Genomic DNA, 25,970 nt, shown 5'->3' with positions numbered 1-25,970 from the left:
CTTGATTTATTTTTTTTTTCATTGTAACTTTATTGAATGACTGAAACTGTAATTCACATGTAACACGCCATTATGTAAAATGTATTATTCAGGGCGTTGCCAAGCGTGTCGTTAAAGAATATGGTAGAAAAAAATAATATTTTACAGCACTGAAATGAGCTCAATTTACATAGTTTCTTATACTTTAAAGTCGAGTCTATGAATATTCATCTTGATAAATATTTTCTTCTTCAAATACTTTGTCTTTCCATGTATTTTGGCTTAAAAATTATTTTTGACATTGCACAATATTCAAATAAGTTTACTCCACTAATGTATCTCGGATATATCATGCTCGTGTGTATACATACTCCGTTTCTGTAATAGGAATAATTATATTATATGTATGTATATATATATATATATATATATATATATATATATATATATATATATAAAATATGTATAAATATATCTATATACAAATAAGGTGTTCTTAAGGTAACATAATTATTTAGTTTGTAACGTATCTCGACTTTGCAAACAGTACAAAGGAGTCTTCAATGATAAAACGCAGGAATTGTTCTCGCACGGCTATACCGAAAACATGATTAAAATATTTATTATGATAAACGAGCTTTCGATGTGTGATTAACATTCCTTTAAGGACATCACGCGTGCTACATCCAACAGCTTCCTTTTCTAATCTTTTTGTCATCTAATCTTGGAATAGCTGCTCTTGGATATGTAGCTCGTAAGTTTCTAGTAATACCATCATCGTGTACGTATACGTTTACATGATTGCGAGGATGGTACACGATTATTGCAAAAAGATGATCCAGGTACAATGTACAAAAGGAAAATCAAGAAAATGATGTGCTGGTATTCGCACAGATAACGTCAGTAATGACATTCGTCGGCCTACGTTTTGCAAAAAAGAGAAATCATTCCACTTAATACTACAACACGATATCTAAATACAGTGATTTAACGTGGATGATAAGCACCTATCGATTCGACTATCATATAAAGTTCTAAATATACAATTCTATATCCTATCTATTTATCTATATATCTATAGATAGATATATATTTATATTTATCTATCTATCTATCTATATATATGTATAACTGCTATATGTATTATATTACAAAAACACTTCGTTAATAAATTATAATACAGGTCTCGTAAACGAGGTTCGTGTATAAATGTTTCTTACGCGCGATATGCCTGGGTGTATTGTCTTTACGAAAATAAAATATAAGATAAACGTTGCAAATTGCTTTCAAAAGCAATTGCCTCATTTCTGTTACACACGATCATAATCACACGATAATAATTAATTAAATAAAATGAAAAAAAGAAAGATAAAATCTCGTGGAATAAAGGAAGTTCTAATAAATGCTTATTAAAACTGCATTAAGACAGCCGGTTGCATCTTAAGACACGCTAGTAAAATGTGTGAATCGTATTCACAATCACGATTACATCTCCGTTGTTTCGAGGCGTGGCAAAATTTTAATAGTTATAAACTTGGATGGTTCCGCATGCGCTGAGCGAATGCTATAGTCGGCGAGCTATTTTTAAGTACACTTTCGCACGTGGAGAATCCCATTAGAATAAGTGTGCGCCGCAAATTAGCGATTGGATCGTATACACGTTTTTGGCCTCTATAGGCTTCGAAGATACTCTAGTTATAATCTTGAATTTTATCGCAAAGATATTCTTCGGTTTAACAATGTGTTTTTAAATTTATATTACATATTTATATTATATATTATATTTATATCACATTTAATACTAAAAAAGATGATTTAGTATTGTTGGTTCAATATAATTACAAATAAATTCCATGATTAATATAGCTGAATACTATAACAATGTAAAAGATAATTCAAGAAATAAAATGAAAATTCTGAATGTCTTTGCGATATTCTTTAATTATTTATGTTGTCAGTCTACCACAGGATATCTGTTAGATCTAATAAAAACATTCATTTGCTCTATAAAGAGAGGCGTTATTGGTCTCGTTATGCGAAAAGATTCACGAATACATGTAGCTGCCGTGGAAAATTTTACGCATTAATAGTTTACAAATTCGATCCGCCGCTTATTGCGATTCACAGTGTGCGCTTGTGATTAATTTATTGTTATGGAAGAGCCTGATAAAAAGGCCTGGGCGCTTGAAAAAGTCGTAACCCGGCGGTAAAAGCTTCGTATAAAATCCATTTAAAATTGTCTTCCAAAAAAACCATTCGTAACAATTAATAATCCACCTTTCTAGAGTATTCCAAAAAGGAGCTCACAAAGGAGCTTACGTTGAATCTTTTTGGTGTCAATTTTTTCATCATACAATACAAAAACAATAGAAACGCGGTGGTTTCTCAATTTTGACATTAGTATTCATATCGGTCTTTTGGTCAAATAAAAGCAAGAGCGATTCTTCACTACGGGAAAACACTTCAAACTCGTCGCTAAAATTACTAATCACCGATTTCAGTAATATCAATTAACTGTAATAATAATTTAAATAGCTCTTGTTTTTAATTTTAATTCCTTTAAAAAACGTAGAATTAATAAAATTAAAATCACAGTTAACTGATGGTGAAACTGATGATTTTAAAAAGGCAGATATGAATACATGTTGTAGTCGTATGTGTATGTTCTACTGTATACATACATCTATAAACTACTAACACGTTTAGTTATATGTCGTGGATGTATCCGAAATGAGTTTTACGACATGGCAAAACAATCGGGTGTCTACCAGATCGCAATTTCAGAAAAGCCATTTCGGAAATATTTGCTTATGCCAGAAAAAGCTGTTGACCTCGTTATATTCAATTTCACATTTTCTACCTGAACATATCTAATTGAACAACTACATATACTTCCTATGAAAGATTACAATGCTTATATTCTCGAGTACGTTACAAAGACACTCGTACAGGATTGTGGTTTGCTTTGTTTCTTACGTTATTTATATACCGGAGCTTTGGCAGTAGCAGGTTTCTATTTTAGGCCACGGATTTTCTTTATAATGAGAAGGGATTATAGCTGCACGGGACGCACTAAATCGTGCGGATAGTCGGACTTTTTTTCACCTTTGTAAAGCGTACATAGATCATGTTTGATTATCTCGCCATTCAATGTTGAACATGCTGTTGGGATTTTAAGCGAAATTCTTTTGCACCAATGCTCATTTTCTTCCGAAAAAATAGCTGGTGTTTTTAATACTATTATATTTCCGTTCCATAAGCGGCTGAATCTCAAAATAACGGCAGCCATCGATGATTCATATCATTTAGACAACGTTTGAAGGACCATATCCATGAGAAATTCCTGAGATACTTTTGATCCACTTTTATATAAGAAAGAATATTCTTATTTTATTTAGGCGTTGAAGATAGCGACGTTCGTCCCAAACTTTGAACCAAAGAAAAAAAAAAAAAAAAAAAAAACGTGGAAAAGATAGATTTGATCTTTCGACCGTTATCTTTGAATCATGGCCATCCTAAAACGCATTACGTTTGACTCTTCTGCAGTCTCGAAATTTCTCCGTAACGAGGAAAAATCTCTATCGAGAACTGTATTTCGATTTAAGGAACTTGTGGTTTCGCGTTTCGAATCGTCGTAAAAATTAGGGTTGCTGAGCGGCGTGTATCATAGCGACCTTGAGATCTTTAGCCAAATGCGAAACGTCGACGACGCTGTCGACCATCTCCTGGACCGCGGTGACGCTCGGGAAGAATTGGGCGGCCTGCTTCGTCTTCTGCACCGTCTGCGCGAGCGCCTCATTCAAAGCATTCGCACATTGCAGCACGCGCGTTCGCACGTCATTTCGCGTCACGTTTCGATGCACCGTGTCGCCGATGTGCACCAGCCGGTGCGCACTCAGCACGACGAATTTGCCGTGAGCTAGGAAAACCTGTAAAATTCCATAACATGAGTCAAATTACTCTCTGGTTTGCAATTCATCGATAAAAAAAAAAAAAAGATAGGAACTAAAGAATGAACGATTTATGTAAATAATTATTTGAATCATATAATAAATAGACATCTCTTTCTTAAATTTTTGTTATGAGTATCGATACAAAAGATTCATAGAAATTACAAGTGTAATACACATAAAGGAATGAACGATTAATAATATTAAATTTTTAATTATATAAATTTTAAATATTAAATATTTTCTTTTCGATTTTATACATTTTTATACATACCTAAGATAATTATTTTATATTATTCTATTTATCACATCTTTGTCTATGTTCTAGTTTTGAATATTATTTTTTTCTTATTCTATCGTTTTCATTTCTGATTTTACTATGTACTCTATGTACTATGTACTCTACTAACTACTTATCTTCAATCGCGATGCCGGTTGCGTGCAATGCACTTGCGAAGGAAAGAGGTCATCATGAAAAAGTAATGGAAACATGTAGTTGACATGCGTTAACTTAAGGCACCCTGTCACACCATAGTATCGCCGATATCTACGGTCCTATCATCATTTATCGAGATAGTTGACCCATATGCACATGCACTTAAAGCATTTTGTAATATAAAGAAGCGCAGAGCTCGATAAAAGCAAGCGTGCTTTTATCATAATATACTTATTAAGTTTCCGTAAAGAACAAAAAATAATTAAATTTTTACCGAGTTTCTGGAACGATTGCAATAGATCTAATTTTAACTTTTGTTGCTGAAGGTAACAATAATAATTAATAGTCGTTTTTCAATTTCATCAATTAATAAGCGCTTCACTGCATTAACTTATATATAATTTTTAGTATTATTTAACAAATAATAGCCTTCGGAGTTATAAGCTTTCGAGGAGGAAAGGAAACTTAGCGAATAATCAGCGTCTCGATATCTACGTATGTCACGCGAAGAAACACGCCAGATGATATTAATATACGAGAACTGCTGCAGCTCAACTCGCCTTGGGTGGTTGATTATGTTCCACCGTCTGCAGAAAGGCGTCGATGGCGTGAGTCAGGTGTGCGCCATGCGTGATGACCTGGGCAACGTAGAAGGCTAACAATTGCTTGTCGTTGGGATCCATGGGCGTCGGTGTCGTGGGTGGCATCTGAATCGCGGCATTGTCCGCTTCGGACACCAGCAGATCGTAATTGCTGCGCAGCTCCTGCGGTAGCGAGGTTCGCAGTTCCTCTCGCTGCTTCGCTACGACCTCTCGCGAATCAAGATTCACGTAGTCGTAATCCTCCCCGGCACCGCTATTGTTGCTGCTGCCCGTAGAGATGATCGACGATCGCTTGAAAAGCAACGTGGAATTTCCCTGCGCATAAGGAGCCTCGTTATCAGCAACGGAGACATTCCATTAAACATCATCAGCTGCGTGAGGCAATATTCCAGAAAAGAAATAAAAGTTTATTTTTAAAACAATTAAAAATAATTTATAATTAATTCTAAAGCTTTTTGATTTCTAGCTTTCGAGATCAAGAATTAGATTTACATGCTAAATGCTAAATGTTGTTTCTGTTTTCTTTTCTTCTACATTTCTTCGTGTCAATTTTAATTTTTATAAAGGAATTAGGAAACTAAAAAAAAATTAATTTCTTACTTAAATTAAAAAAAATGTATTTTTATTTTTTACACTCGGAATATAATCACACAGCAAAATATTATATTATATCGATTAAAAAATGGATAGAAAGAAAAGAAAAGAGACTTAAAAGTCGATTATTATACTTATGTTAATTCATCATTTTGACCTATTAATTCACTCTTTTTCTCACTAACATTGTTACTCGACTTGAATTCATTGCAACGTTTTAAAATCGGAGGTCATTATTCGTGACAAGTATATTCAATCTTACGACTGCAAAAGATACTTACCTGAATGAAACTAGCAACCTGACGAACGTCTTCCGTGAGTGCTCGAGCACACGCGATCAGCTGATCAAGGGGATCTGACTGTCCAGATGGTAGAAGCGAAGACGGGGGTCCGTTAGTAGGTGTCGGTGTATCACCACCGCCACGACAGAGCTTACTTGCGTCCCATTCCATAGTGTCCAATTCGGTGGCGGCTTCCTGTACGAGCTTGTCGGAGTCACGAAGTGCCTTCACGAGTGGCCGTAATTTTGTTGCTAAGCCCTTATCCGGTGCTTTGCCCGCATTGCCCAATGTACCTTCACGTAGAATAAAAATGAACACGAATATTATTATCGTCATATATTTTTATTGTAAAATTTTTTTTGATAATTTGAACGTTGATAGGAAACGATTATATTTAATTTTATGAAGACAAGAAAGATAACTTCTATATTGTGTATGAAGTTGTGTGTGAAGTTTATTTATAAAGAGAGAGGGTCGAGTATTATTAGATCAAGCTGTGTTTTTTTCACCTTCTGCAAATTCAGCTAGATCGTGAAGAGACGATCTGAGCCTGAGAGCGGCCAGCCTCAGGTCCATAAGGATGGCGTCCAGTCGTTGCGGTGTTCTCCAACCGGGGCTCACGAAGCCCAGTAACCTCGCTATCGCGACGGACGCCTCGTTTTGCAGCCTTTGCAAACCTTCCAGGGCGGAATCCAGTTCCAGTGGAAGTTCCTTGCTGACTGGTACATCATAAATCTGTTGCGAGGGTGGCGGCGGTGTCGGGGTTTTCGGTACGGGGGTGTTGTGTCGGGACGGCAACGAGGACGCTGGAAGACGCGGTCGGGGTACATCGTAATCCGGAGCGGCCAAACTCGATCTGGAATGAAAGAAATCGTTGTCTTACGCGACAAGTAAAAACGCGAAACAAAACTTGAAATCGGAAACTCTGGAAATTTATTGCTGATAACGCTGCCAAAATTTACAAACGGGAAGAGGGATCGCAGTCTCGGAATTCCCTGGATCACCTGGAACCCACTTCGAACGCATCTCTCGCGAATGCCCTTTAAATCATCCCTTTCGGTATTCTTGAAATTCTATTCAGCTTCTGATTTATATATCTCACGTGAAACTTCTCGCTTCGCTCGGACGCATACAATTTTGAGATTCTCGGATCTCTGATCTCGTGATATAACGCCGTTGTCGCAGCGTACACATCCGGGAAACTCTCCGGGGCCGAATAACGCAACGCGTAATGAAAATGCGAGGGAATCCTCCATACCTGTTCGATCCGCTGAGGGAGCCGTCGTTGGTGAGGCTGGAGGCCGAGCTGCTGGGTGTGAGGGGCTGCAAGGGTCGCGGCACGTCGTAGCAATCTAGCGGCGTAATACCGGAGCCGCCAGAGCAATTTGAGTTGGGCGTGCAGGATGTCGGCGGCCTTGGGATATCGTAGCACGACGGGGCTGGGCTCGGGCTGCTCGCCGGCGACGGGATCACCGGGATCGCGCGTGGCGGTACGTCATAACACTCGTTCACATCGCCGCCCCCGTTGTCGACGGAGCTCCGCACGTTGTTGCTCGTGTATCGTCCTAAACAGGCGAGAGCTACCTCTTAGCAAGAAATCCCCAAGATCAACAACTGAGCTCGACCGCGCGAGTTGACTTCTTCTGAGCGTGACTAATGCGATATATTTCACCACGTGGAGTTTCTAAAAGTCTTCTCTAGAATTCCACGTATATATTACCTACTATATATCTTTATCTAATAAATATTATATTATTTTTATTCTAAAATGTGTACTTATATTTTTTATATTTTTATAAATCTTATATTTTATTTACAATTCTATATCTTTCTTTCGTATGTTTCTTTTTAAAACTATTATATTTTGCAAAAAAGTGTCTTTTACAAGCTGAAATAAAAAATTTAATTCACTTTTGACGATCAAAACGGAATAGGGTATGATGTAACGTGAAATGATTAATATTTAAAATTGCTAAAAATTTGTAAATTAAAATTTATATCCGTATATTCTGTAAATTTATATTCTGGATATTTATTTAAAAATTAAATTAAATTAAAATGGTTATTATTTTAAAAATTATCAGTGCGATAAAGGTTAATCAACATCTCAGCTGCTGAATAAGCTTTAGCAAACGGCTTTATCACGGCCGCCATTCGGTTTTAGGCGGAATGTTTAGTTTGCGAATAATACGTACCCGTATTGTGCGAATGTTCATTGTTCGTCGAGTTGAGGGGTGAATCGTGTCTGGAGGGTGGCGCGGGACTTCCGCGACTTGCTGGGAGATCGTACAGGTAGACATCCCCACACTTTTGCGGCGTCACAACCTGCGCAATCAAAAGCAGCGGAGCGATTAATTATACCCAGATTAATTATTAGAGTTCTGTGTTCTATGTTTCTGTCACCTGCGTTCGTTCGCAGTTGAGCATTTTTCGTTGTGATTTTCGCTCGCTCTATAAATGGTTAATCACTGACTGCCAGTCTAATTTTAATCAAAATAATCCAATCATAAAAGCCTAAATTCTCATATATATATTCAGATCATTTTCCAGGGTTGTTAAACAACTAATATAATAAATTAAATGTAATATAATAAATTAAAGAAATCGCAATAAATTGAAAAAATTGAATAATTTAGATTTATAATTAAGATATATAATAATTAAGAATAATTAAGATTTATTATAAAATAAATTAGTATTCTAGTATTTCTAGTATTTAATAATTTTTTTTCAAGATACTAAATGTATCTGTACATATTTATATAAAAAAAATTTGCTGAAGTATATTTAAAAACTTGATCAGATGTAAAGCTGAAAATAATTTTATTAGATCATAAAAATAGTTGTATAAAAAGTATTATATTTAAAAGTATTATATTTAAATTGATTGTTTTTAGAATATTAAGTATTTTTGCAGTATAATCACTATGCGTAAATACATTGATGCGTACATTGATGGTCCCACAAAATCTGTTAAAATCTGATTAAATTTTTATATACTTTAGCATCATTTTTTCCAATATATTATTAATAAAAATATAAATTAATATGCAATCTTCTATCAAAACGCTGCCGCATGACAGAGAAAGAAGTTCAAATTCATTTTTAAAGCTATCTGCCGTTTTTCGTTTCAATTACACATCCATATCTGTGCTTAATTAAGCGTTATAATTTCATATACGAGAGAGGCAAACGTTATCGCGGCAGCGTCAACATTCCCGAAAACTTTTCAATAATTAATTTAGTAAAGAGAGAGAGAGAGAGAGAGAGAGAGAGAGAGAGAGAGAGAGAGAGAGAGAGAGAGAGAGAGAGAATAGTGAGGGGTGATTCGATAGACGCCGCAGGAGCTAAATTTACGTGAACCACGCTCGTGAGGAAACTCGTAACGAAGTTATTTGTGCGAACGCCAATCAGCTCCGTTACTCTTTCTACTCTGCGCGATGTGACCTCGAGGACCTCGTTTGAGTGCAGCCCGCCGCAGCTGCGGATTAATTCTACGAGATCGCTAATTGAGTTTCCTACGAGAAACGAGGAGGATTCGGGAGGGAAAAAAAAGGGGGAATTTCCATTTCCCTATCGGTGAAATCGTCGAAGCGCCGTTTTTTTCGGGGGGAAACACCCCGTAAAACACGTTCATGATTTATTCTACGCAAGGAGATATCGTATGAAATACGTACGATAACCGAAATAAAAACTCGACAAACGGCGTGATATTTCTTCGTGAAAGAATTATATGATACCGTTCGCGAGTCTAATCGAACATTATCCTCTTTTTCCCCGCGTTTTTATAAAGAATTACATTTTTAAGTTAAACTGTTATTGAAATAAGACGCGTTTGATTTGAAAAATAAGATTTTTGTTATCTATCAACATTCTTGGTAAGATAACTTGTTAAAATAATCCGTAAAAAGTAATTAAAGTAATATTTTAAAGTAATATTTTTTAACAATTTCACACAAATTAAACGTCCAACGATCGGTTGGACGTAATACGTAACAGCAATGCAAGTTTGCACGTTTCGAGCACCGAGCCGTCGGGAAAATGTAATTTCGCTGATAAAACATGAAAGCGTGGAAGTCGATGCGGCGGGTAAATACAGGAGAAAAACGGGATGGAACATCCCTCAGGAGAGCGTAATCTCGGCGGCTCATCGCCTGCTGCTTTGCAATAATAGAAGCCCTGCAACCCTTGCGTTACGCTAAACGTTACGCTTGCGTGGCGCTATACTTTTGTTGCTACTCCCTTTTTTCTTGCGCGTCTCGGTATTCGAACAATAATAATTGAAAATTTTACTTCTCGATATTAGAATATAAATTTTTTTTATTTCCATAGAAAAGAGAGACTAAACTAAATATTTCTGTGCTGTAACGTTAATTCATAACAAACTGCTCATACTATAAAAAAAAACAAGGAATTAAAAAACTGGAATAAAAAATAAAACATTCTTTATAAGTTATAATTCTAAATATATTATTTCTTAAAAATATTATTTCTTACTTTAAAATATGCACGAATAAATACTAAGTCTGGCAAAAAAATAATATGTCTCTTATTACAACAAAATTATTGTGTATTTTTTGCTACTGTGCATTTTTGTCTCATTTCGTAAAATAATCTCAGTTACATTTTTAAAACAAGCTTTATAAAGTGTACGTAGAGAGAAATTATATATGTATCGTAACACACGCCTGAGAGCATAGAAGAAACGTCGGACACGCCCTGCGCATAAAACGGAGCAACCTCGCCTACGATATCGTCGTAAAGCTCGGCCGGCAGCAATTCATCCTCGATGGCCAGTTTTGCGTTACTGAAGTAGAACAACTCGAGCTTCTACTCGCGACCGAAAGTTCTCGATCAGCGAAACTTATCGCGTATTCAGGAGGATGAAGGGAGTCGCGCATGCAAGAGCCTGAATGCGCTCTGTCCGCGGGATCGTCGAAGACACAACGCGAATCTGGGTCAGTTCTTATCGGGCAGACTGCAAGAACCCACCCACCGAATAATACGACGCCACATCCACGATTTCGAATCAACCCCCTCCAATAAATCATTTCGACTCCATTTGATTCGAGTACGCTTGCAAGAAACCCGAGATGATTTGTTTCGGTACTATCGGAGTGCTTGGCCGCACGAATACCGTGACGGCAAGATTGAGTATAAATGTGTAGCGAATGACGTAATTACGTAAAATTATAGAAACAGTGTACCGATTAATCCTTATTGTATATTATAAATATTGTGCCGACAGAAGAAGTAACTTTCTCCTCTTAGTAATTATGCAAAGATCTGCTGTAACTTTATCTTCATTTGCAATTAGCTTCACGAGAATTACAATCTTTATGATATAAACATATCCTGTTGTATTTCCTTCGAACAATCAATATGGTTGAAATAACTTCTGAATATTAATTAAATTTTATTAAAAATTTAAATTTTTCTTTTTACTTTGGAAGATTACTTAAGATTATTCCAAGTTGTGCAAATTCTGATATAGCTTTTTCATTAAATATAAGAGAATAGTATGGCCCTGCGCACAACGAAGAAAATATTAGGAATAAGAATAAATATTAAATTTTAGAAATAAAAATTCAGAATAAAAATTAAATGTAACGCACAGTACAAGTAATTTTCAGATATGATTATATATTTTATACTTATTTATATTCGTTGTGCGTTGTATTTAATTTTTATTTCGAATTTTCATTTTCAAAATTTATTTCTCTTCCTAATATTCTCATTGTGCGCAGGCCCTAAGACTATAAAGTTTTCGAGTCTTCATTAAAAATTTCAGAGTTGCAGGTATATAGGCAGTCCAATGGACAGTCCTTTCCATCGAATGAGCAGTTTTCTGCACTAATTGCCCGATCTGCGACTCGAATTCCTTCTTGCGAGTGCACACTTCTCGTCGTGAGAAGATGCCCATTACGCGGAACCGGGAAATATGCTAATTATACCATAATTCACCCTTGATTATAGCTCGCCTTCTAGACGACAAAGTTGAGATTACCCGCCACGATTTACGAGCATTTTCGAGTAAAATGGAACTACCGAGATTAATCGGTCAAATGAGACAAATGATAATCTTCAAAATAATGTAATAAACTCACCCTGTACATCGAAGAGAAAAAGTTTTCAACTTTTTGAACAAGAACAATTTTCTATATATTTGTAGTCGTTTGTGGACTTATAAAAGGAATTCTTAAAAATTTAAAATATATTACATTAAAAATAAAAATATATATATTTGGAAGTTTAATTATATGTAGCTCTTTTCGGAAGACTGAATAAACCCTTTGAAAATTGGATATTATTAATTCCAGATGGTATAATTAAAAGCAATGATTTTCATATTCATATTGCTTTTATTTTTAATTTATTTTATATATTTATATATATTTTATTAATTTTCTTTGTAATATTTGTGTACAAAATATTTTTCTGTTACAAAATATTATTCTGTACACAATTTTAATTAAACACCATAAAATATGTATGATGTAATATGAAATAATATGAAATATGTATAATATGAAAAACATAAATATAAAATTGATAGTAACTTTTTATCGAAAGACATTATAAGATTATTAATAAGATAATATTAGTAAGATAAAACTAAAACATGTATGGAACAATCTTTTTAAATATACATAATTTGGTAAAAACTAAAATCTATAAAAAAAAACTGTTAAAAAATAAATAAATAAATTCTTAAATTATTTTATTTTTTCTTTGAATTATACAAAATCAAAGCTGTATTCCGCGTGATTAATTAATGACTTAATTAAAATTTTACATGTAAATTTTACATGTAAAATTTAAAATAAAACGACAGATTGTGTCATCAAAAGAGCAGAGCGGCCATCGAACCGCCATTTACATCGTCTTGAATTAAAGCTGCTCGCGAGTACGCTATCGCGTGTTCTTTGTTATTATGAATCGAATAGTACTATCGTAGTGACGCGTAGTAGAGGGGGTGCAGTGCGGGGAAGGTTGAGAGCGCTCGTGTGCAGCGCAAGGGTGCACTGAAACTAACGGGATGGGGTGGAGAACAGTTCAGAGAGATGGGGGGGGGATATACACCCTCGGTCGATACCGGGCGTCGCGGCACTAACTGTGAAAGGCGTATTACGCTCTGAGGGTGAGAGAAAGGAAGGGAGAGAAGAAGAGGGAGCACGAGAGACAGTGACGAATTGAGAATTCTGGAGACCCTAAGCAAGAGGGTATTTAAGTCCTCGTCTAATTTAAATCATTTACAAAAATAATTTTTATCATGTTATGTAAAACAAACATTTAAAAAGATAAAATTCTCAGATTATTTTCATTGATCTGAAACAAACACAAGTGTATAGGTTTTTTAGGAAAATCTCGTGGGCGAGCCTTTAAATTTAATCCGCTTATCGACAAATTCAATGGAGGCGGATAATGACTTCATCGAGCCGGAAGTTAATAATTTTTCAAGAATTAGACATTTTAATTTTAAAAAACACAGATAATTAGTAAAAAAAATATACAAACGCGTGTGACCACTTATACGAATAAAAATTAATAAATTTATATCAAATGTCATAAAAATCAATGTTTATTATAAATATATATTTAACGATAAAGTATAAATTCAAATTTATAATAGATTACTTTTATCACATTTTTTTTAGTCGTTTGTTTATTAAATTTATGCAATATTGTTGCAAAAATCGACAATTATTAATTACACCTTCATTAATTATTGTCCCGCTCCTGACAGGGATGAAAAGAGAATGAGAGAAAGGGAGAAATAGAAGAGAAAGGAAGGAGGAATAGAAGGCTGGGGGATAGAAAGTCGGTTTCCATGGAAACACGGAAGGAGGCTCTCCACCTCCTGTAGAAGCAGGATTCTCGGTCTGTCTCAGGCCGCGATAAGAATTTTTAGGCACACCTAGAGAGTGACTTATGCATACATTTCACAAAAGGTGCCATTATAAATGCTCGCGTAAAAAGTCTGCGATATATCTCGATCTGATTTTCCAAGGCTGAAGTTGAGTGAATGTGAATAAAAATATCAATTTTATATAAGCGCGATGTTTGAAATAGTACAGATCCGCAAAAGAATCTGCTTTATCTCCCGCAAAAGAATTCATCTTGAATTATCCAGAGTTTTTCGGAAATCTCTGAAAAAAAAAGTGTGACCACATTGTATTACCAAGTATCCCTTTGATGTCCATTCGCGTTTCGTGCCAACGTCTAAATAACGTATCCGCGAACTTGCGCTTCGCGCATAAATTCCCGTTCCCGAAACATCACCACCGACCCATCGTGTAGCGATGAGTTTCGCCGTACGATCGTATTTACATTAGCTAATAAATTCACATGTAGCAGACAACCGCACAGAATTCCGGTATGTTGAGCGCCGTTGAAGTTGTAATCGCGTTAGACTTGCACTTCATGAAGTTCTCCCATGGAATTCGCGAAACTTCGGATGCACCCTCGTCCGGAAAACGTGCAGAAGCATAATAAGATACGAAAGGAAGAGGGCCGTTTATATGCGTGAAAGCAGAGATTGTAAAATATGCATTAATGATCGACTTTGTCAACCTCGATTAACTTTACTCGTCATTTAAACATACATTTGACTATCACACGCACACTTGCAAATTTCTTTATATAAAGAGTACATAAAAAACGAATTTTAAAACAAACTTTTAATATATATTTTAAAACTTTCTCTTCCGTTTGGATTATTATTGGATAATTATTTTTATATAATTTTTTTTTTATAGACAAGAGAAGAAAAGGTAAATGTAAAATTATTATATTCGAGATTATGTAACCAGGTAAAGGATACAAACAATCTTAAGATGGAATATCACGAATATCTCAATAAAAAGGATCATTTCATCATTTATGCATTTATGTGTAATTACATGTATAAAAAAATGCATTGTTTCTTTCTGATGAATCAAAAAATATGTGTTATTTCCTCTCTAGGTCTCAAATGTACCGTGTGAGATTAATACCATCATTTTACAGTTCGTTGATTTTACGCGCGAAAGTACCGATAAATAGGTATATCAATAATATATCCGTTTAATCGGATAAACTCTCGATGAACATCCGAGAGAGATAGATAATAAATCGCGCATGATAATAGGATCTTTTACGATCCGAGTGATAGCGCGTATCTATGTGTGCGCACGCGTGCGCGCGTGTGTGATATGTGTGTGTGTGTGTGTGTGTGTGTGTGTGTGTGTGTGTGTGTGTGTGTGCGCGCGCGCGCGCGCGCGCACCGGTTCATTACGCGAGATAACATCACTTATTGTCCCTTTAATAAACGGCTGGGATGGTCTCTCGACGATCAAGAAGAAGCGGCTACCGTCGTGGCTTCTGACGAGTCGCGGCTTTCCGCTTCGATCACCCAGAGTCACTCGAAAGCGTTCTGGAAGCGATTTACGTTAGTTACTCCGAGATGAGCGTACCACGAAGTGAAATTGGATTTCTCGTTTCATCTCGCGTTATAAATTCGCGAAATGATTCTGCGTCGCAGCATCGGGGCATCGGTTTCGTTTCGAATCTAGATAGCTTCGAGATATTCCTGTCGCGACGAGCGATTTGCGTGTCGTGGCGAAAAGAGGATATGAGACACTGTAAATATTAAGAAAAAAAAAAATAAGATATAGAAATATTAATAAAATTATTAATATAATTGATATTATTACATTATATATAATAAAAAAAATAAAGAGTGTAAGGAATTATTCTTGTAAAAAAGAAATATGTCAAAGACGATATGCATTCTCTTTTTTTACAAGGTATGTAAATGTAAGAAAAGATATATCTATATTTTTTTATAAAAAAGTATAAACTTTTATAGATCCTTCTTATTTCATTATTGGTTCATCACTCGTCACAAAATTGTCGCTAGTAGCGTGAATAATCGTCGAGCCGAGTGGGAGGATACAAAAAAGTCACTTCGTCGGTTTAACGACGGAGGATCTCCTAATGATTCGTGTAAATAGGCTTTTCCTGGTAAACGGAAGGTGAGATCACGCGAGAACACGACATGCAACGACGATCTCTCGAGCGGCCTCCGGTCACGTGTCGACGGAAACGAACTAGCCTGTGGGTGAGAGGGAAATTAAGATCAGACGGGGAAATTGTGCGGCGAGCGGAAATCTGACCGGAGGCGGGGAGCAGGAAAAGCGAGACTGTTTGCAATCGGGGGAAAGCCCTTTCCTTCGGAAAGCTGAAAACGAACGGCGAGAACCAGCAGGTTCGACACGAATGAAACGACGAGAGCTGACTTCGATATGTTTTCAGCACGAAAACTCTTGCGATACAAGAGAGAAGAAGTTTGTCTCACTACATACAGCAAGAAGCTTTCCTTTCCAGAAGACAATTTTTTCTAATCTAACAGAACGATTTTGCTAAAGTATCTTAAAAATTAGATACAGATCTCAAAACAATAATCTTGGATTATTAAAATTATTAAAATAGTAATAATTATGTGGGATATTCAAATTGGTTGCTAGAATATAAAAAATGTTTGCAGTATTATCACTATGCTCTTAAGCGTACATAATAAATTTAAATTGAGTTCTATTTTTTTTTATTTTTAAGTTAATATTTGGCCAAATTTTTTAAATATTTCAGCAAAATCATTTCTTTTCATGAACGAGTGTACTCGCGATATTTTCTGTGAACTTTTGTACTAGTAAATTAAATTAATCGATCGATTTTGATATATCACATCACATAAAAACATATTTATTCATAAAATATATTATAATTTTCAATTACTTCGGGCATCAGAACTGGAATGCTTTGACCCGATTAAGCAGTTGCTTCGTATTTATGTGAATTTCCATTTATGTTTTTGATCGGTTTTTTGTCCTTCAAAGTTTCTTTCTTGTCTCAGATAAGCAGCAGCTGCTCTAATTAATCAATGACCCAAGTAAATGAAATAAATGCAGTTTATTTTTAGCAGCGCCACACGAATCTTTTTGTTCTTTTAAAAAATACAGCTATCGAGTGAAATAGCTTGTCCACGTGATCGTTTTAAAGAGTGCCAGATAAAAAAGTTAATGAGAAAGAACAAATTAAGCGTGTCATGATGTGATAAAGAGCTGAGGCGTGACTTTAACGTTTCCCGTGGTAGCTGTTACAAAAGGGAGCGAGAAGGCAATCGTTCGAAAGGCAAGTCTAAAGAGTGCTTATGGTGTTTCTTTTCAAGAACTTTTTCTCGGAAAAATTTCAAGAGAGAATTTCTTTGAATATAGTTCTTTTGGTATCGCACAACTTTATCTACACGTGATCGTTTTCAGAAATATGGGATAAAAAAGTTAAAAGGAGTGAACAACTTTTGCTGCCTCATAAGCGCAATGAAGAGGCGACACATGACTTCGACGTGATTCCCTGGAATCCAGCCACCTACGAAATAGGGCGGATTTTCCTGAAGTTCGGTTTTTGCAGTCTAAAGCAGTGTTTCCCTTCAAGAATATTTCTGCTAGAATTTCTCGAGTGAGAATCGGAGTGAAATTTTGCGGTTTATTTATTCTTCATTTATTTAAAAATTGTAATTATACACTAATGTGTGCAATTTTAAGTCAATTGATGTTTCATTTTGATGGCCATAGTCCAATTTAGATTGCTTACAAAGTGTTACCTCAGGTAGAGTAATCAACAGCGATCGAGGACGGCAGTGTTTTACAAATGTGTGCAATGGAGCTGCACAGAAATCGGCGCAATAAACAAAAACAACCTTAATTCACAGCGGATGTTGTAAAAATGATACCGGACCAGTCGATCAGAAATTTGCCAAGCGCCAAGAACGAGTGGATAATCCCACGCGAGTTTCACAGTTCATTGATAACGGCCGTTAAAGACAAGCTCGGACAGCCCACGTACGGACAACTCCCGTCTCAGGCGAGTATGTCTTCCTCGGTATCCGTCGAGCAGGCCTGTCTACCGTTCCCGCTATCCTGCCACCTCCATCTCCCCCTCCTCCTCCTCCTCCTTCTCCTCCTTTTTCCTTTTCCATTTTCAGCCGGTGCAACGCCGGTGCGGTTTGCCTACTCGCCGTCGCCAATGGCGGCCTCGAGAAGCATTCGCGCCCCGGGCGGAGATCATTTCTGTTTCCCCCGCGCTATATCGTTATCGCGCCACCATTTGCGCTCTTGAAGCGAGAGATATGAGAAGAATGTCCCGGAGGTAGACAGCTGCCGCGGAACGAACGCCGTAGTTCCAGCGCGCCCTGTGCAGAGAAGTACCCTCCACGATCTCAATGGCAAACTAGCGTGCTCTTCCAAATCCCCTCGATTTCGTTTCGATAGGGTGAAAATTGGAAAATCAATATCGCTAATTCGAGCGATCGCTCTTTTAATTTTATTCCACTTTCACACGCTTTCAAAACGCTTTCGCAGCGTTTCTTTGTTGAATAAGTCCTTCTTCATTAGATTTCTATAATTTTTTTTTTTTTTTTTTTTTTACGTGTTATGCTCGCAAAAGATATTTAATTGAAATTGTCGTAAGATGAAGAATTTCCAAATTGCCGCCTGCGTGCGCCGCCCACGCGGAAACGAGTTTGCACTTGTCGCATTGAATTATTATTCGCAGACTCGTATCGCGTACGTCACTGGCTGTTGCAAACCGAGGTAGTCGAACGTGCCACGCAATCTGGTTATTCTAGTTAACATCACCGGTGGACGAAGCTCCTTTCGCCTACGTCGTACGCGCTCGTGTTTCTCCTCTTGTGTGTCTCTACGAATTTAAATACTCGCCTCATACAGACGGCGACTACAGTCACTGAGATGTCACCGCGAAATGTCTCGTTTTCATAAACGATTAGCAATGCAAATTCCTCGGTATAAATTAAATGTAGTTATGCAGAAGACAACCAACTTATCAATGCAATAGAGAAACAATTATATTCATCATTCTCTATGCATAGAATAATATTTAAATAAAATATGTGGCGAAATGCAAAAAAAGTATGTAAATTATATATATTTCAACAAGAGTGACTTTTAAGACACGTGAAATACGGATAACGATTCTATAAAAATGAAATAAATTCTAGAAATATTCAGCAAAATGGTTCTATCTAAATTAAATTTCGTTTTTATCTTTCAATTAACTTTGGCACAATGCATTTTGTAAATTTTGATACATATATCCAAAATTTATTAAAAGAATTATAAAAAAAAAATATATATATCCAAAAATGGTCAGGAGAAAAACGGATAGACGTAATGTGTACCATTTTTCAAATTGCGTTCTCTCTTTTTTTATTTTTAATCCGCTTTCTCCATTATTGGAGTGCAATTATTTTTTATTATCGATTTATAGCTGTTTCGTGTAACGTCGACTTCGGATAGCTGCAATCTCGCGGATCCCTGTATGTAAAAAAAAACGTGCTCCACCAAGCTATTCTCGGAAGGCGAGAGTAGTCAGCGAGGACGGAAGAGGAGGGTACGCGAGGGTACGCGACCGAGGAAGAGAACCCGTGGACGTACACAGACGCAGGATGAAACGCGTTCCGCTTTTCTTTGAGTCTAACCGCCCTAGACATTCCATCGAGATGACTTCAAGGGACCCCACTGCGTGCGCGCGGGTGTGTTCCCACACGCACTCGTGTTGCAAAGAAGGCGGCGGAGGAGGTGGAAGAGAAACAGAGGAGCAGCGGCAGCACTCGGAAAGTGGACATTGTCTGAAACCAGCGGACGTATAAGGACATCACGGACTTTCGCATCAGAAAAGGTTAGCCCCTTGTAGGGCATCCCGCAGAATGGGCTGCCTGTAAATCACTCACTGGATGCGATGCGACGGTATGTTACCGCGCGGTGGATAAAAAGGATGGATGAGAGGATGTTGCGATTGGGGTGGTCTCGTACGGGGGAGGGAGGGGGGGGGGAGATGGGGCTGGTAATACCTGCCGCAACTCCCGTGAGACGCTTCGGATATTCGAAAACCCATCGCGTATCGATTGTTCGAGAAAATTTCCTGAAATCATTCTGTCGTAAACTGCGAGAATGCGATATATTTTTCTCCGCCTGAAATGTGTGTTTTTACTTAAATTGCAGAAAATTTGATATGCGTTTCGATTGAAGTTGGACAAGTTGTTAGCCCGATGTCTCTTGATGTGACATGGTATACGATAAATTATCCTTTCGCTATTTGCGTGAGATCATATATCGCGTTGATTTATGTGCTTACTTTTTGTTTTATGTATCAACTTTTAACTTAAAGTTCACAGTCATATGATATCTCATTATTAAAAAAAAGTATATATCGAGAAAAAATGCAGGTGAGGAAAAGAAAGAACAGGGAACGAAAGAAAGTCCAGTTGGAACCCAGTGTAAGCCCAACTATGGGCACAACCAAACCTGAATCTCTCGTATCAAACACTTGCGTTCCAGTGCAGTCACCCGCACGATGTGAACGATCCAGGAAAGCTCATTCGCGTTACGTTGACCCTGCGACGACAACGACGACGACAGCGTCGTATTTCTATCGCGAAAATGCACATGCGTGCACCGTGATGAGACAACAAGGCGACAGAGATGTGTCCGGATGCTCGCCCGTGAAGCTCGCGCGGAGCAAAAAGTCCTCGCAGACCAGCCAGGAAACAAGAAGAGCTCGAGAAACTGCCAGCACCAACAAGAAGCCGACCATCTTCGACGTGCTCTGGTACCCCGAAATACACATTGTTCGCGAAAGACCAGGCCGAGTCTCCGAAGTATCCAGAAATGGCTCGAGACAGATGCGTTGGAAAATTTCAGTGCAAATGTTGAATAATAATAATAATTATGCAGCTTGTACGTAACAAAATTATATACGAATAAAGATCTGAAAATAAACGCAGAATTTAAAATTAAATTGAAATTATATTGAAATAAGTAAAATAAATAAGTAAATTAAATTGAAATAAGTAAAATTTTGCGTGAATGTGTATATAAATTAACTTGAGAACGAAATAAACAATAAATAGTCTGTTATGATTGAAAAACAAATTTACAAAGCGAGAAATAAAACTGTTCCTTCAATTCTCAATTTTTTAACAATTTTGTAGAATCATATTTTTTAGCACAATCGCTTTATCGTAAAATAATATTATTACGGCAATCAGGATTGTTTTATTTTCTTCGTATTATATCAATTTCGAAATAATTAGCGATATTTTTATACAAAGGCAATTACTTTTCGCTTCACCAGGCTGTACAAACTCAACAGCCTAATCGACCGTGCTGTCCTATTCATTTAATCGAATTGATGTCAGTGGCAGATGTTAAATCGCGACAGAACCAGATACGCGGCGACGACGACGGTTGCGACGACGGCTATCCAGAAGAGCCGAACAAACCAAGTGGCAGTCAGCTGATTTTGACAGATCCCGTTTCAGCGAATGTGGGGGCGTAAAAGGTCGGCCCCCACGACGAGCACAATGAACTGTCGCCCGAGCGCCATTGTCAATTCCGTGGCGCAGAGTCTCCCAATCCGTGACCAGCGATGCGATATAATTGTTCGGACAGAAAAATCAGGAAAATAACACGAATATCCGTGTTTTTATTAGCTCTCCGACACTCCGGTAAAGAATTGACCGACACATTTGCGAAAAACCGAGGCGCAGACACATTGTGTAAAAAATACGAGAGAAATAACTCAGATATTTTCGATTTTTCGTGGACCAACAAGCGTCACATCAAAGTTTTGACATTGAATAAAATTTATACAATGTTGAAATAAAATAAGATCATAAGATTATTTTTCAAATAAATAAATTCTCGATTATTTGAAAGAAATATTTCTAGATTAATAGGCCACTATTTTAAAATATTTCTATTTTTTATTCTTTTTATTGTCTACTATGTAACTAGACTTTCAAATTGACTTTCAAATATGAAAAATAATTATCAGAGAGCTTATTTCATCACACGGTTCATAAATTTGTATGCATTTAATATCTAGATACATTTGTCGTGACAATTTAAAGTAGATTGGAAAAATTACTAGCAAAATAAAGTATTGTTGGTATTAATAAATAGTAATAGATATGTAAAATTGTACTTTCTTATATCAAGGATCTTGATCAGGATTCTTCAAAGGAATATATAAATCTAATGAACTGATCAGATATCTCATGTTTGGGAAACCCTGTTCGTAGTTGCGTTTACAAACGATCAATCGATAGGGAGCCCCGTTGCTCTCGTATGCCTTTTCACAACGCAGCTATATTAATTCGAGAAGCCAGCTGTCGCAGTCAGGCCAATAAAATATCATTCAAATACAAGCCACGGCAAAATCATTATAATAGTACGTAATCATGCATGACCAAGAGTGAAATCTTCGATCTCGGAATTACTTTCACGGACGTAGAAAACTCGCCATTAAATATAATTAGAAAATTCGTAGATGAATAGAATGAATATGATATTTAACAATCTTCTAAAAATATTCTTAATAAGTATACATTACATTTTGATGATTGACAAACATATGAATCCGTAATGTCAACTCACACACAAATAACTATATAATACCAATACTAATAATACGAATAATACTAACGAAACATTATTACACAGAACAATCTACTTCCGTTTGTAATTGAAAAATGGAAAAATAGGAGTGTAAGTGCGATACTCATATGTATATTCAAAGTATGCATAATTTGAGAAATAATTTCAAATAACTTACCCTGTTGGGCTGTACGTGCCAGCTACGCCTTTTCCCGTGTCTCTGTATGCCGTCCTCTGAAATGGTTAGGTCGGCCCTGCTGCCAACCAAACAACCCCCCGTATCGTATTGGCCAACCAGAAGCCTCAATCGATTTCCTGGACAGATGCCCTAGGGCAAAAAAAAAAAAAATACAAAACGTAACAACAGTTCGACTCCGACGAATAAATTTTTAATCGCGCATGTTCTGTATATCTTGAATAAAATTCAATGTGCTTTCTTCCTCTTTCTCTTTTCACAGCTGAAAATCTCTTAACGTAAAGTAAATAAATAGATAATTTTATTCTTTAATAATAGATAATTCTATTATTAAATTTAAAAACTTCTTAAACGTCAGGCACATAAATTTTAATTTATTATTATTTACATTAACCGTCTGCATTTTTATTTATTTATTTTTAATTTTCACATCTGTCTATTCATCCTCCCTAAAGAAGCTTTTTGTTCCACTCGCACGTGGGAAGGACCCTCGAGCGAGGAAAGGCCCCAATTAGATGTCTGAATATGTTGCGAGTCTGTGTAACTTTGTTTGAGATTGAGACGAAAATAAACGTTATACCGTCTGTTGCGTCGTGCCTCGAGAAACGAGCGTCGCCACCGAGTGATGCATGCCGCGTAACTCATTCATTTACCACGAAAGCTACGAAGTTGTAGCTCATAAATCTCGAGAGATATGATTCTTACTCTACTCTTTATTTCTTACTCTTTATTTCTTATACTCTTTTATTATACTCTTTTTCGTGAAATGACACTAACCATCAAAATCTCGGATTTAAATATAGTAACATTAGTAAGACTGACGACATTAATAATTGTCGAGATTTTAAATTTTGTATCAATTTTTTTTTATAAAATACGCATAAAGAGAAAAATGTGAAAAATATATAAAAAAGTCTTAATATATCGAGTTTAATGTCGCCTATTTCTGATTTCAAAAATCAGCAAGTTGTAATTTTCATCGATTTTTTTTTCGATAATTAAGTACCGATAGCCTTCATTAGTTTTTCCTTCAAATACGATCGAAGAGAGAATCGATAACACAAGTGAGGTTAATAAAAATCAAATTAATTAAGCTTCTGACAAATGACAAATTCACGCTAAAGAAAAACCAATAAGAATTCCAATCCGCCAATAAATATCTGTCGTACATCTATTAAACTGTGTTGGTTCAATCGATGCCTATAGAAATGGACTATTCTGACGACGTCAGAAGTTCCCAGTTTCCAATAAAGATCAGGAGACCATATCATTCAATCATCCTCCACCCACGCCACATCGCCTTTACTCTCAATTACCGTTGCTCACATGTGTTCAAACGGACACGTGTCGGTGATGGCAATGGCGATGAGGTGAGTGTTTCGGCGGACAAAAGTCACTTCGGGAAAAGCAACTCGATAAGATGTACCAAGATCAAGTTGCCCGAGGTCATGTACTTCGAGGCTCACTGTATCCTATAAGAAGACGACCTCACAATAATTTCAAAACCATTAACCATGATACAAATCAGTTGATTAGCTTAAAAGTAAAATTAATTTGTATTCAATGTTAATTCACTATTTTAGAATACACTATTGGAAAAAATGCGTTGAATTTAACATAAATCGCATGTCCCAAACGGTCCACACAAAATTTTGTGTTAATTTAACATAATACGGATGTGTTAAATAGTAACACCGACACTTATGTTAATATTTCAACAAAAAGGAAATGTACTCTTGATCTTAATTTGAAGTTAATTATGTGTTACAATTAACATAATTTTTATGATAAAATAACATATCGAGACGCGTCAAAATTCGAGATTGCATCGAGAACCACACAAAAAATAATAACAAGTCATCCCCACTCCTGTTATAGAGTAAAACCAACATTTTTTTCTTGTGTAAATTTTAACATATTGAATAAATACGTACGAATTGTATTATTTTAACACATTTCTTAAATCATTTTAATAATTTTACATTTTATATTTGTTAAGGTCAGTTAACATAGTAGACATGTGTTAAATTTACATATAAATATGTAGATTATTTAACACAAAAATTTTAATAAGGACCGATTTTGACACAAATACAAAATGGTTTTTACTGCGTAGCTTCAAAAATAATCGTCTTTCTTATTGCAAATTGTCACGAAATTTTAACCATGGAGATCAGTTTTGTTCTCTCTCTCAAGATTATATAGTTAGTAATATAAAGCTATTTACGATGGCTGATATTGTAAGCATGAGACTGCTGCGATCGAAGGTAATTGCAATGCACGTTAGTCCCATTTTCGCGATAATAACGTTGCCTCGTCATACCTCGAGAATCTCCGGGGCCGCTTTGGTGCATCAGTTCTTATGAATTATACAGATGTGCATAAGCAGCCTTGCACACGCGAAGTACTCGTACGTGACAACAGCTTTGTTACCGCTTAAAGAGATAAATTCGCTCTCTGAATAGAATATTATAAGAATAAGATATAAAATTAAGAGAGTTATTAAGAGCTAATAATATGGAAAATGTTCTATGTAATGACTTTTACACATTAATAAGTATATGTTATATAAAATAAACAGACAAATAATAAACCATACTGTAATAAAAATAAGATTCATAAAGAACTCTTTTAGAGCTTCTTAATTTAGAAATATATATATTAAATCTCCGTAAATTTTCCATTCAATAAGTCAAAAAATCAAGCAAAATAAAAAATTATAAAATAAAAAAAAAATTAATTTCAATTATTGAAATGGTAGAGGCTGAGATAACATATTGAATTTTTATACAATAATTTAATTAAACCAAATAAATAATTTAATAATATAATTGGATATTTGTAGGTTAGTAAATCTATTAATAAATTATCTACTATTTTTATCGAACTGCAACAACTTGATGAAATATCATTATTCTGATTACTTGTAATTTAGAAAACTTTTTATCTCGTGTTATGTCGCATCTGCCTTTCTAATTGAGCGAATATATTGGCGATTCTTAATAATTGTCATAATCACATCAGTGCGCAGTCTGGCAGATCAGAAGATCGAGATCACGAAGCTAGATCGTTGCAGTTGGTCGGTCTATTTTCGCGATAATAACGCCACTTGGCAGAAAGAAAGAGAGAGTCTTGTTCTCGATTCAGTCTTGTGTCTCATGCATTATAGAGTCGCGCATAGATAAGTACGAAGTACGTATGTGGAAGTACGTAACGCGCATAGATAAGTACGAAGTACGTATGTGGAAATACGTAACGCGTGTTCTTCATTAGCGGATAAACTTTATTAAAGCTTAATAGAACAAGATCCGGTTAACGAAGACACAAACGGAATTTCGAAATACAAGGAAGTTTCATGTATTATATGCTCGCCTAATATGTGTTTTCGATTAGCGGAAAATGCAATTGGACTGTAGTCGAAATTGGAATTTCGATATTT

General features: G+C 36.0%; 1 protein-coding gene across 2 annotated transcripts in view; it reads right to left on the bottom strand.

Annotated features, from left to right (window-relative positions):
• Positions 1-5: 5 nt before the first annotated feature.
• p130CAS (Serine_rich_CAS and FAT-like_CAS_C domain-containing protein p130CAS) overlaps positions 6-25,970 on the bottom strand; it is a 63,733-nt gene continuing 37,768 nt past the window's right edge. For both annotated transcript variants that reach the window (XM_011644145.2, XM_011644146.2), the window contains exons 3-9: positions 22,514-22,663; positions 8,038-8,167; positions 7,101-7,407; positions 6,352-6,698; positions 5,843-6,135; positions 4,926-5,282; positions 6-3,908 (exon numbers count right to left, since the gene is read on the bottom strand). In XM_011644145.2, coding sequence (XP_011642447.2) covers positions 3,621-3,908; positions 4,926-5,282; positions 5,843-6,135; positions 6,352-6,698; positions 7,101-7,407; positions 8,038-8,167; positions 22,514-22,663 — 1,872 coding nt within the window. In that variant the 3' untranslated portion in view covers positions 6-3,620. The remainder of the gene's footprint in view (positions 3,909-4,925; positions 5,283-5,842; positions 6,136-6,351; positions 6,699-7,100; positions 7,408-8,037; positions 8,168-22,513; positions 22,664-25,970) is intronic.

The sequence above is a fragment of the Pogonomyrmex barbatus genome, unplaced genomic scaffold (assembly GCF_055798465.1).
Source record: "Pogonomyrmex barbatus isolate J1 unplaced genomic scaffold, ASM5579846v1 scaffold2, whole genome shotgun sequence".
NCBI classification, from domain to species: Eukaryota; Metazoa; Arthropoda; class Insecta; order Hymenoptera; family Formicidae; genus Pogonomyrmex; species Pogonomyrmex barbatus.
This window is presented reverse-complemented; position numbering and strand designations above follow the sequence as displayed.